This window comes from Aegilops tauschii, chromosome 2 (genome assembly GCF_002575655.3).
Source record: "Aegilops tauschii subsp. strangulata cultivar AL8/78 chromosome 2, Aet v6.0, whole genome shotgun sequence".
Lineage (NCBI taxonomy): Eukaryota > Viridiplantae > Streptophyta > Magnoliopsida > Poales > Poaceae > Aegilops > Aegilops tauschii.
The window spans coordinates 62106093-62117536 of NC_053036.3; the positions used below are offsets into that span (position 1 = coordinate 62106093).

The window sequence follows — 11444 nt, forward strand, 5'->3', positions numbered from 1 at the left end:
AGTTTTTCGTATTAGTAATAGTACAGTAGGACCCATCGCAAAAAAAAAAGTACAATAGGACACAATAACCACAGTACATTCCTGCGTTAGTTGCCTAGAATCAGTTTAGGGGAATCAAGGAATTTGACCCCTGCGAATAAGCCCTGAACAAAGTGAAATATCTTTGCGATCAGGGTGCGATCTCTCGGCTGCCTATAAATACATGGTGAGAGACTACGCTTGCTAGCACACACATCTACCTGTTCTATTTCCAACTCATTCTCTTCTTCCTCTACGTACGCGGAGCAATCGTATATATATTGTTCACTGCGAGCATGGCTTCTTCTTTCTTCGTCGCTTTCGCGGCTCTAGCCAGCAGCTGCCTTCTCCTCCTCCATTCGCGCAGCGTCTCAGGTTGGCTCGACAGCGGCGCGACGTGGTATTATCTCCGCGAAGGCGCCGGCACCGACGGTAGGTGTATAGTCGCATGGACTATGCATGCAGACCTCCATGATAAGGGTGCAATGCGTGCTAGGATGTGTATACATCAGCTATGTATGTGTACTGACTACTGAGTACTGACGTGTGCATGAGCGTGCTGCAGGTGGTGCGTGCGGGTACCAGGGCGACGTGGAGAAGCCGCCGTTCTCCTCCATAGTCACGGCGGCCGGCCCCTCCATCTTCAAGGACGGCAAAGGCTGCGGCGCTTGCTATCAGGTTAAATGCACCGGCAACGCCGCTTGCTTCGGCCGCCCGGTGACCGTGGTTGTCACAGATGAGTGCCCCGGCGGCGGGCCGTGTCTGGCCGAGGCTGCCCACTTCAACCTCAGCGGGAAGACGTTCGGCGCCATGGCCAAGCCCGGCCAAGCCGACAACCTCCGCGACGCCGGCAACATTAGAATCCAGTACGACCGGTATGCTCTCGCTAGCGCACACACTCATGCCTAGTGCTCGCCTCCGTGCATGTTCGTGTGATCCATCGATCGTTTGTCATCTCCTTGATTTCTTCGACCGCAGGGTTCCGTGCAAGTGGCGCGGGCTGGACATCGCCTTCAGAGTGAAGGCTGGCTCCAACCCGAACTATCTCGCGGTGCTCATCGATCAAGAGTCCGGCGACGGCGACCTGTCGGCGGTGGAGCTTCAGCACCGTGGTGGCAGCTGGGCGCCGATGCAGGAGTTCTTGGGCGCGGTGTGGAAGTACAGCTCCGGGTCCACCCTGCAGGCGCCCATATCGATCCGCCTCACCTCCAGCTCCGGCAAGAAACTCGTCGCCAGCAACGTCATCCCCTCCAGCTGGCAGGCCGACAGGACCTACCGATCCATCGTAAACTACTGATCGAGTGATTTATCAGTCTGTCGAGTATGTGTTAATCCGGCCGTGTACTTTCTGAAGTTGCTTTATATATAAAGCGGAATGAAAGCCTGTTTCGAGAGTATGTGTTAATTAGTTCTGTGCCTCTATATGTAACTAGTAATAATGTACGTGCAATGCACGTTTATATTAGGTGGGATATTAGTTGCACGTTATATTAGATAAGATGTATCTGTTGCACGTTGGTATTTGGTGAGATATCAATTACTTTTTCGCGGGAATGGTAGGATATTAATTACATGGCAGATTTCAAGGGATAGCGTTGAGTCAAACGTGTTTATAACCAATGGCAATGATGGGTAATTAGAGCGTTAAACGTGTTTGGTGCTCAACATTGGAGCGATTTGAACCGCTAGATAACATGATTTGACGGTCTTGATGGTTTGGATCTGCCCATTTGGGTATTTTTATATTGGTATAGATATAGATATAGATTCATGTCAATTTGGAAGAGTTGCTTTCATGCTTGAAAGATTGCAACTAACATGAAAAAATTTGTTTGCCTGAAATATTTGGCGGATCTGTTGTATACTTGTATATTTGTTTAAAACCCTCAAGATTAGCGCCAACTGAGTTGTTCTTCAATCCTTCGAGTAAGTTGAAATTCAATCAAAAAAACTCACTTAATTTAGGATTTAAAAGAAAGGAAAAGCATATTTTTCATCATTAAACTCTTGCGAAAGTTTACAAATCGCCGCTCAACTCCAAAAACATCAAAACTTAGTCTCTCAACTAATTAAACTAGATATGTTTCATCCTTGATAACACTTTGGTCAAAACCAGCAGCCAACTAAACCGGCTGGCTCATGGCCGATCAACAAAGCGGTGGCGTGCATGGGACAGGGCCAGGGCGCGGCGGGTGCTCGCCCAGAGCACGACCAGGCACATGGGAGCAGTGGCGGAGCGTGAACCAAATACTAGGTGGGGTCAAATGAGTGTATGACATAGAAAAGGGTAGGGTGATCAGTGACACCAGACGATTAGTAGAGCGATTAGCAGAAAAATAAGCATATTTGGCAAAAATTCCACTACCAAGGGGTGGCCAGGGCCCGGAATTGTCCCCACCACGCTCCGCCACTGCAGGGGAGTGAACGGAGGAGGACGCGCGTGGGGCTGCAGGAGTGCGCGCAAGCGAGACTGCGACCAGGGGTGCACGCGGCTGTGGTGCAGGAGGCCGGCCCAGCTTGCGGCCATGGCGCACGGTGGCGTCGGCTCGAGGGGGAAAGGGGCTAGGTGGCATGGACGCCTCCTCCCCCTGTGCTTGGTGCATGCCATGGACGCCAGAGATTTATGAGGTCGACGAATAGAATCCAGAGAGCCTCAATTGTTGGCGCCCTTGTCATCTTCTCGGCCTCCTGGTGACCCGCCGTCGTGCCCTGCTCTCCTCCAGCGTGCCTCCTCTTTCTTTCTTTCTTCGTTTTTTCCTTTGTTTTCATCAGTTTTCTCGCTTTCATTCTTTTGAATTGGTTTCTTTGGTTTTTCATTCTTTTGTTTTTGTTTTCTTTCTTTTTCTTTTTGGGTTTCTTTGCTTTTCTTTAGTTTTTGTTGATTTTCATCGGTTCGTTTTTGTTCAATACATATTTTTCAGTACAGATTCAACATTTTTATACATGTTTAATATTTTTTACATACATGATTAACATTTTTGAAATCTTATTTTTTGGATGTCTACTTTTTTTCCATACACATTGTACGTTTTTGGTATATATCTAATGTATTTTTCAAATAGAAGTTTTACATATTTTCATACATGGTCAACACTTTTGGTATACACACTTAACTTTTTTCAAATGTTTGATTAACATCTTTGAAGTGCAAGATTCACATTTTTTAATACATGGGCAATATTCTATACATATTTAACATTTTTCAAATGCTCGATTAACATTTTTCAAATATATTAAAAAAATAACACATGGTCAACATTTTCTACATACACATTTAGCATTTTTCAAATACTTGATTTTTTAGACGATTTCAAATACTTGAGTAACAGGTGAATTTTGGGCTCGGTTAAAAGAGCCGATGGCCCATTCAGGTGGCCCAGCCAGCCCGAACACCCCCTCCGGCGCGTCCCGCACCCGCAGACGCAGCAAGCACTCCCCCTGTTATCCAAGAAGTACACTTTTCCGGCGCCCCAAGGTCGACGGCCGCCTCCGCCCGCCCGCTCGCCGCCGCGACTCCTTCCTCCCCATGCGGCGTCCTCGGGCGATTCGATGACCATAGCATGTGGTTTCTCTCGCTTCCTCAGCACCACGCGCGTGCATTCCTCCACAAATCGCGTCCTCAGCCTCTGGTTCGCCTCCTGTCCCTGCTCATCCGCCTCCGCCTCCGCCTGCGCCTCGGAGCCGCCGGAGATTGCGGGTGACCCGGATACCGTCAGGGAAGGGCGGGCGGAGATATTCGCGGACAAGTCCAATTCGGTCTTCTTCAACAAGGCTCAGGTCTCGCCTCCTTTGCTTCCTGTCTACGTGTGCTGTAGATTTGATTTTCTTTTGTCAAGCTGGTGCCATTGCTGCTTCACCTGATGGTTGCACGAACAGTAGTGCAGTCGTTCATTCTGGAAAATAATAGTAGTGGTCATCTGTTTGATGATTTCGGTTCATTTCGTTAGAACTGCAAGAATTACGGACTAAACAAGTTGCTAATATACTGCTAGAACCCATGGCTACTGTAGCTTCGCTGTCAAACAGTATCATCTCAACTCACAAAAGAACAATTTACCGTAGTTACTATTCAATATTCCCTTTGGAAATTCGAATTTTGGTCTGATGGTAGCTTTAGAAATATGTATGTGTAAGTTCTTTGTACTTATGAATTCAGTTCTCGCCAGGTTAACAACAGAGACCTTTCCATTGCCGTATTGAGATGGTTTGTTTTGAAAAGACAGGAAGAGCATGATGCCCAATTAAAAGGTATCCGTCTGGACACAATTCACACTGCTAGTTTACAAACCTTTTCCGTTTAAAAGGTACACCAATGCTTGAGCGATTTCTGTGATGAAGCAGGCAGGCGTGCTGATATACCGCCGGAGCAGCATGCCGATGGATTAGACCCTGCTACAACAGGTTCTGAAGACACTGCATTGAGAAAGGAATCGAGCCTTAAAGCACCTAAAGTTCTTGAGGTGCATTTATGAAGTCCTGTTGTTTAATAATGATCAGTTCAAGCTGTGATGTGCTATGATATAGCATATTTCTTCTGGAAGTTCTCCCATTTTTAAATTATGTACATAACCTTAGTATGGCAGTAGTATTTGCATAAACAATGCTGATCTTTTCACTTCAGATCCTTCTTATCATGAATTTTGTAGGCTTTGGCTGCATCAGGGTTAAGAGCTATCCGATATGCACTTGAGGTGGATGGAATTGGGGAAGTTATAGCTCTTGACAATAATGAAGGTACATTCTGATATCTCTGTCAGGATGTTGCAGATGACTTCTCAGAAATCTTTGGAGTCCTTGGAAATAACACCCTATTTTATGTCTGATGATGCTAAACATTTGTTTGATTAACTGCAGTTGCTATAGAATCCTGTAAGAGAAATATCTATCACAATGGCATTCTTGCATCTTCGAAGGTGGTACCACATCTTGCTGACGCTCGCATTTACATGCTCACTCACCCTAAAGAATTTGATGTGGTATGGCTTTACTACTTTACTTTAATAGAAACGTAACTCTCCAATCATTTGTTATGTATCAGTTTAAGTGCCAAGGGAAATTAAATGGCAGTTACACATTTTTGGACAAGTAACTATTGTATTTGCTATATTACTTCATATTTGTGTTCCTGACTGAGTAGAAAATCAAATCAAGCAGATATAAATTATGGTTCTGTATATAAGCTGGGAAATTCAAAACTCAGTGTCGTATAATTTAGTATTGCCTAACTTTTTTGCATATCACGCTGCAATGCTACAATCCTACAAAATTAAGAAACAAAAACCATATAGTCGATATGATTACTTGTGTGAATCTGTTTCTAGACACTTGCAGCGTGTCAATACTGTAATGCCTTATGTCTTGCATAGAAATCAAACACTTGGTGTACCAAGATTTTTTTTATATTTACTTTCTTACATATAGGAAATACTGGCATAGCGCACTCACATCATTGATGTCATATGGCTATTCCTCTGTTTATAAATATTAAGTATGTGAATTTTGGTATGTATGGTATCCATACACATAAAGTTTAACTATTATGTTTTGCAATATTGCTGTGGACAATGGCCCCGGCAGTAAGAGTATCATGGTGGCAGCAGCAACTGCAGGTGCGGCAAGAACGGCCAGTGTGTCCAGCACTCCAGCAGCAAGATGGTCAGGTTATTCGGGAGTCAGAAACCAATACCAGTAGCAGCGTTCCGTTAGAGTCCGGTGTCCAGCAAAAATCAGGAAGTTGAATCTGTAATCAATTGGGAAGTATGTTAGAGATTGAGTCAGTTAGTAGAAGTATAGTATGTATCCCAGTGAGCTTAGTTGGTAATTGGTTCAGACATCTCTTTATATAGATGTTATTCTTATCCCCATTCTAGTATCTCATCTTTTCACGCTGGGCCGTCCTGGCCATCTTCTCTGCGGAGTAGCTTCATGACACTACCAAAGAAGTCTAAAAGGACAGTGTTATGAATGTACTTTTGGTGAATGATGACAGGTCTATTTGTCACCTTTCCATGCAACCAATATAGATATTTCTGTATGTTGTCAAAGTTAGCGAATTTTGATTGCACACATGCCAGGGTGACACATTGACCAACAGAACTACTTCTTTGCAGTAAATTGTTAAAATCATATCATATCCTCTTGTTTTGTTGCCATCTGCACGTGGTCACTTTTCCTCACGTTTGAGGATAATATGCATCCATATCATGCTGTATTGATGTCCTATATACTTGCTGAATCAGGTTGATCTTGATCCTTATGGATCACCAGCTGCATTCCTTGATTCAGCAGTTCAATGTGTTGCAGATGGTGGTATCTTGATGTGCTCAGCTACAGACATGGCAGTGCTTGCCGGGGGCAATGCAGAAGTTTGTTTTTCCAAGTCAGTTTAATATTCAATTATCAATCATAAACTGCGTGACTACATCATTTAATTCTTACCATATCAGTTATCTATACCTGCAGATATGGTTCTTATCCAGTAAGAGGCAAATACCGCCATGAGATGGCCTTGAGGATTCTTCTTGCCTGCATGGAGGTCAGACCTGAGAGTCTCTTCTATTCACATAATCATTATGACGACCCATCAATTCATTTTCCTTGTTTTCCTTGCAGTCACATGCGATCCGCCACAAGCGCTATATAGTTCCTGTCATATCAGTGCACATGGATTTCTACATTAGGGTTTTTGTGCGAATCTTCACGTTGTCTCCTGCCTCTGCCTCTCCATGGTGTTTGTAATATGGTTTCACACAAATTGATCTTACCAATGTGCCTCTTTCACTGTGCAGGTCAGCTAGCACGGTGAAAAGCTCACCTCTCAAATTTTCACATGTATATCAGTGTGTTGGTTGCAATTCATTTCACTTACAAAATGTTGGAAGAATAAACTCAAAGGTAGACTTCTCTTTTCTTGTTTCATTTTTTTGCATGGCATGCTTATGGATATGATCCTCTGATCCAGGATAAGAGGAATATTCCTCTACCAAATTTTTGCCCTACTGTGCCTCAAGAGTGTTCTGAGTGTGGCGGTAAATTTGTTATGGGGGGGCCTATATGGAGTGATCCAATACATGACAGGGATTGGGCTACTTCCATTTTATCAAATATACGAGCAACGAGTGGTTTATATGAAGCTTATGCAAAAATTTCAGCTATACTAACGTCAGTATCAGAGGTACTATTTTGCTTTGTCTTCTCATTTGGTTATGCTTATGTTGTTTGATGATTGTATGCTAGAGAAAATGGAACATGAACAGGACTAAAAGTGTACAGATTAGTGAACTTTAATGCTTTTAATACATTATTTTTTTAGAAAGGCGCTGATAGGCTAGAAGCTATTTGCGGATGTGCATATATTCTTATTCATTACTTGAATGATATATGTACAAGGGCCAATGGGCATGCAAATATATTTGCACTTAAATCACTTTGTATGGTTATTTTTAGTGTCAGGCTCGGGTTTTGTGTAGTAAAATACCTCATATCTCTGTAAGGCGAAGTCACTAACAAAAAGAAAAAAAGAACAATAATACTGAATAAATTCTTGATTTTGTTGATAGTGAAAATGAACTTTCCGTTAGAATAAAAGGCCAGCAGAATGGCTGCCCACTGGTTGAGTATCACTGTATCAGGATTCGTTCCAGTGCACCGATGCGTTAACTGGAGGAGGTCTACGCATGCTACATGGTTACACACTCCGCAATAGAAACTCATATGGAAACAGTTAATGCCGGTGTCCAGCATTATCCTTGCTTTTTTGAGTATAACTTTTAACCCTTGGTTTACACACTCCTCCAATTGAAGTGATATGGACTTGCTTGCATCTGATTCTAGAAAGGTGTCAAACATTCCCAGACCAAAAGGTAGCGACAAATCTTTATGTAAATGGCCTGCCTGATATGCATTCTGGAAACCCATTGGATGCCCTGTGTTGTGTGTAACATCCCAGATATCTCCCCTACCTGGTGAAAGCTACCGCACTACCTGATTACCACCGAATCTGGACATGTTGAGAATGATTAACTGTGTGATTGATTAATTGAGTCATATGGATGTTATCTGTTATAATTCTAAATTGTCTGCCGTGGATGTCCCCATAAACACAGGAGGCTTTGCCAAATTTGAGTATTTCGTAGAGTTGGTGGTAATCAGATAGTGTGTTAACATCGCCAGGTAGGGGAGATACCTGGGATATTATACTGTGCTCAGAATCTGCAAAAAAAACAAAAACGAGAATGTCAGAATCTGCAACTTGCACCAGAACAATGCCATTCCTGACAACAATCTGTCTACCACGATATGTATCTGGTAGGAAAGAACATCAACCTTCACTCTCAGCAGCTGGTATCCTTCATGCCACACCAACTTTATTTCTGGCAATTTGGAATACCATTTCCACCAAGCAGGTCAGCTCTTCTTGGGAGCCATAACCTCTAGTTCTTAGACATGATGTTATGCTAAAATAAATGGCCCGATTTGAAATAGCATGCATTAAAACAAAGAATCTCTGAATCAAACATACAGTGAGATGTTAACATTCTGTTGTTTATATTGGATCCATAAATCACAAGGGATTTTCTTGTGCAGGAATTGCCCAATGCACCTTTATTCGTCAGTCTTCACAGTATATGTGCAACATTGAAGTGCACCAATCCAACCATGGTTATGTTTCATTCGGCTATAAGAAATGCTGGGTATCAAATATCGGGTAGCCATGCGGATCCGCTAGCTCTGAAAACAGATGCGCCAATGTCTGTAATTTGGGACATCATGCGATGTTGGGTATGATAGAAATCTCAGATTTTCTTGGTTAATCAGACACAGCAGACTGTTTCCTTAATTGGCTTCCTGTGCCTGCAGGTCAAGCTTCACCCGGTAAAATCTCAACCTGAGAATCTTCCAGGTAGCAGGATACTTTCCCAAGAGCCTCAATTGCAGGTATAGATCATAAAACACAGCTTTGTATCCTTTTATGAACATGAGAAGTAAAATGTTTCTATGCAAAAATGAGTTACATATGCTTGCAATTTATTTGCTTATTTTAAGCTTGAATTTTTACTTTATGGTGTTGTGATCAGACATCAGAAGCTTGTGTTTATTTGTTGTATTAATCTGACAGAACTATGTGAAGGTAACCATGAGTGACTTGGACACAGTATTAGTATTCCACTCTTGTTAAGCTTGAGCTGAGCTAAGGGCTCTTCTCATTAACGGCGCTCTGTTTCCCGAATGTTTTAATCGTTGTCTGAATGTTATGTTTAAATGAAAGCAAGCCATTCCTTGTACTGTTGGTGTTTGGTTTTATGTATCTCTGTTTTTCCTAGCACTAGTAAGCTCTCTGCTGGGATTTCAATTGGTACAAGTAACCAGAAGTGATCAATTTTTACTGGGTCCTAGCTCTCTCCTGGTAGAACCCTGTCTATTTTGCTGGTTTTAAATGTCTCTGGATACTTTGGTCAAAATTATAGAAACCCAGCTGAAATCTCCGAAACCATCTGTAGAGACACCTCAAATTATTGTGCACAGAGACCTAATACTGACCTGATGTTGCGCTAACTGGAAGCATACAAACTGTTTTATTTTTTTATTGGTTTAGAAGGATCAATTATTGCTCTGTTTTGCACACCAGTCACAGTTTAGCCACCACTTTGTTCATTCCATATGTTAAGGTAGGTGTTTTCCCTTCGCCGACATATATTCCCCGACTTCCCGTGTAGTGATTATTCCAGAAATATGCTTATCTGTGGACAGATGTTATATAAACTAAGCAATTATACAATTCGACCTTTCATACTTCTGAAGCCTCTGTTATTCCATTCAGTATTCCAGTTGATTTCAGTGATTACTTTCCTATATCTAATTTGTGTCCCTTTTTTTTTACTCGTTTGACAACTACCAGGCATCGTTCTCTCAAGCAACTGGGGGTTTAGTTGCACGGAAGAGCCCAAGATTTCTACCTAATCCTGAAAAACACTGGGGTCCTAAGATGAAGGCCGGTAGACCACTGAAGATACTTCCCATTGACAAATTGTAACTTTTTTTTTCTACTCTTGCTACACGAAGCTGGACATGTGACATTCTTTTTTATTCTGAAATGGAACATAGAGAAAATTCTGAAAATCTAATCTATAGCCGTGTCCACACTTGCTACCCGGTGCGGCGGGTTTCTGTTGATTCTGGGATGTGAACCTAAGCACCTCACTGAACCAGCCCACATGAAGAGGTTGGTCGAGGGTATATGATCCCTCAGATGAGTATATGTAACCGAATGCTGAACCTGGTTGGTGGTTTCATTACATACGGAGCCGGGGAGGGCCTCCCTGTTTTTTCTAAAAAACAATAACTGATGCATGCTCTGTAAATATGACATTGTTCTTTGGTCTCCTTCGAGCTCGTCATGCTGACTTACCTATCAAGTGACTGAATGGCCAGCCATCTATGCTGCACATTAGTGAGAGCACAGATGGGGTATGATGCAGGGAAACACCGTGCCAAAGAGGAGGAACTAGCAAGTGTAAAATACAGGTGGTGTTGGTTAATTCACGAAAGGGTCGATGCTCTCACCATTATCTACTCTCCAAATACTCCCTCTGTTTTTTTTACTTTGCATATAAGTTTTCTCTCAAGTCAAACTTCATCAAGTTTGACCAAAATTATAGGAAAAAATATCAACATTCATCATATCAAATAAATGTAATGCATCATGAAATTATATTTTATATTGTACTCCCTCCGTTCCTAAATATAAGTCTTTGTAGAGATTTCACTATGGACTACATACGGAGCAAAATGAGTGAATCTACACTCTAAAATGCATCTATATACATCCGTATGTGGTTCATGGTGAAATCTCTACAAAGACTTATATTTAGGAACGGAGGGAGTATATCTTTAATATTATAGACATTCATACTTTTAAGTATAACTTTGGTCAAAATTTATGAAGTTTGTATTCCTACAAATAAGCTTTGCTAGGCCAAGGAAGAGCCCTTCTTTGGTTCAGTGATTAACAACTATCCATTTGTCCGAGGAATTTGAGCACACAAGGAATAAGGTGATTCCAAACAAGCGCCACACTTGCTTAGCAAGCATTGCCAAGTTAAAAGAGTGAATACCTCGAAACCTTCGCCCACAAAAAAAATCTCAAAACCTCATACCAGATTTATTGTTGGGAAAGCATAACTTTCATCACGCCCACCAATGTATTTTCTTGATGTGTCCGTTGTCCCTCACTATAAGTTGTGTCGTTAGATATAGCTTTGCAGACCTCTTTCAGCCAAAAAGAAAAAAAAATTGAAACATGGGCAAAAGGTTTTTCCGCATTTCAATACTTAAGAAGAAGCTTAAAGGTTAGAACACACGCCCGAGGGCGCCAAAACGACCTTAAAAGAACTACTGTTGCGACATCACGATTGTGTTGAAATGTT

General features: G+C 42.2%; 2 protein-coding genes across 2 annotated transcripts; both read left to right on the forward strand.

Annotated features, from left to right (window-relative positions):
• The first annotated feature begins 314 nt into the window (after positions 1–314).
• LOC109786007 (putative expansin-B14) lies at positions 315–1315 on the forward strand. The gene is made up of 3 exons (XM_020344618.1): positions 315–450; positions 584–893; positions 997–1315. Exons 1-3 carry the CDS (start codon positions 315–317, stop codon positions 1313–1315), a joined length of 765 nt encoding a protein of 254 aa, XP_020200207.1.
• Positions 1316–3416: 2101 nt separating this feature from the next.
• Positions 3417–10142, forward strand: LOC109785912 (tRNA (guanine(26)-N(2))-dimethyltransferase 1). The gene is made up of 13 exons (XM_020344531.4): positions 3417–3795; positions 4185–4266; positions 4360–4478; positions 4665–4752; positions 4873–4994; positions 6258–6397; positions 6481–6553; positions 6631–6719; positions 6807–6912; positions 6980–7192; positions 8605–8799; positions 8878–8955; positions 9917–10142. Exons 1-13 carry the CDS (start codon positions 3568–3570, stop codon positions 10049–10051), a joined length of 1668 nt encoding a protein of 555 aa, XP_020200120.1. The 5' UTR covers positions 3417–3567; the 3' UTR covers positions 10052–10142.
• The last annotated feature ends 1302 nt before the right edge of the window (positions 10143–11444 follow it).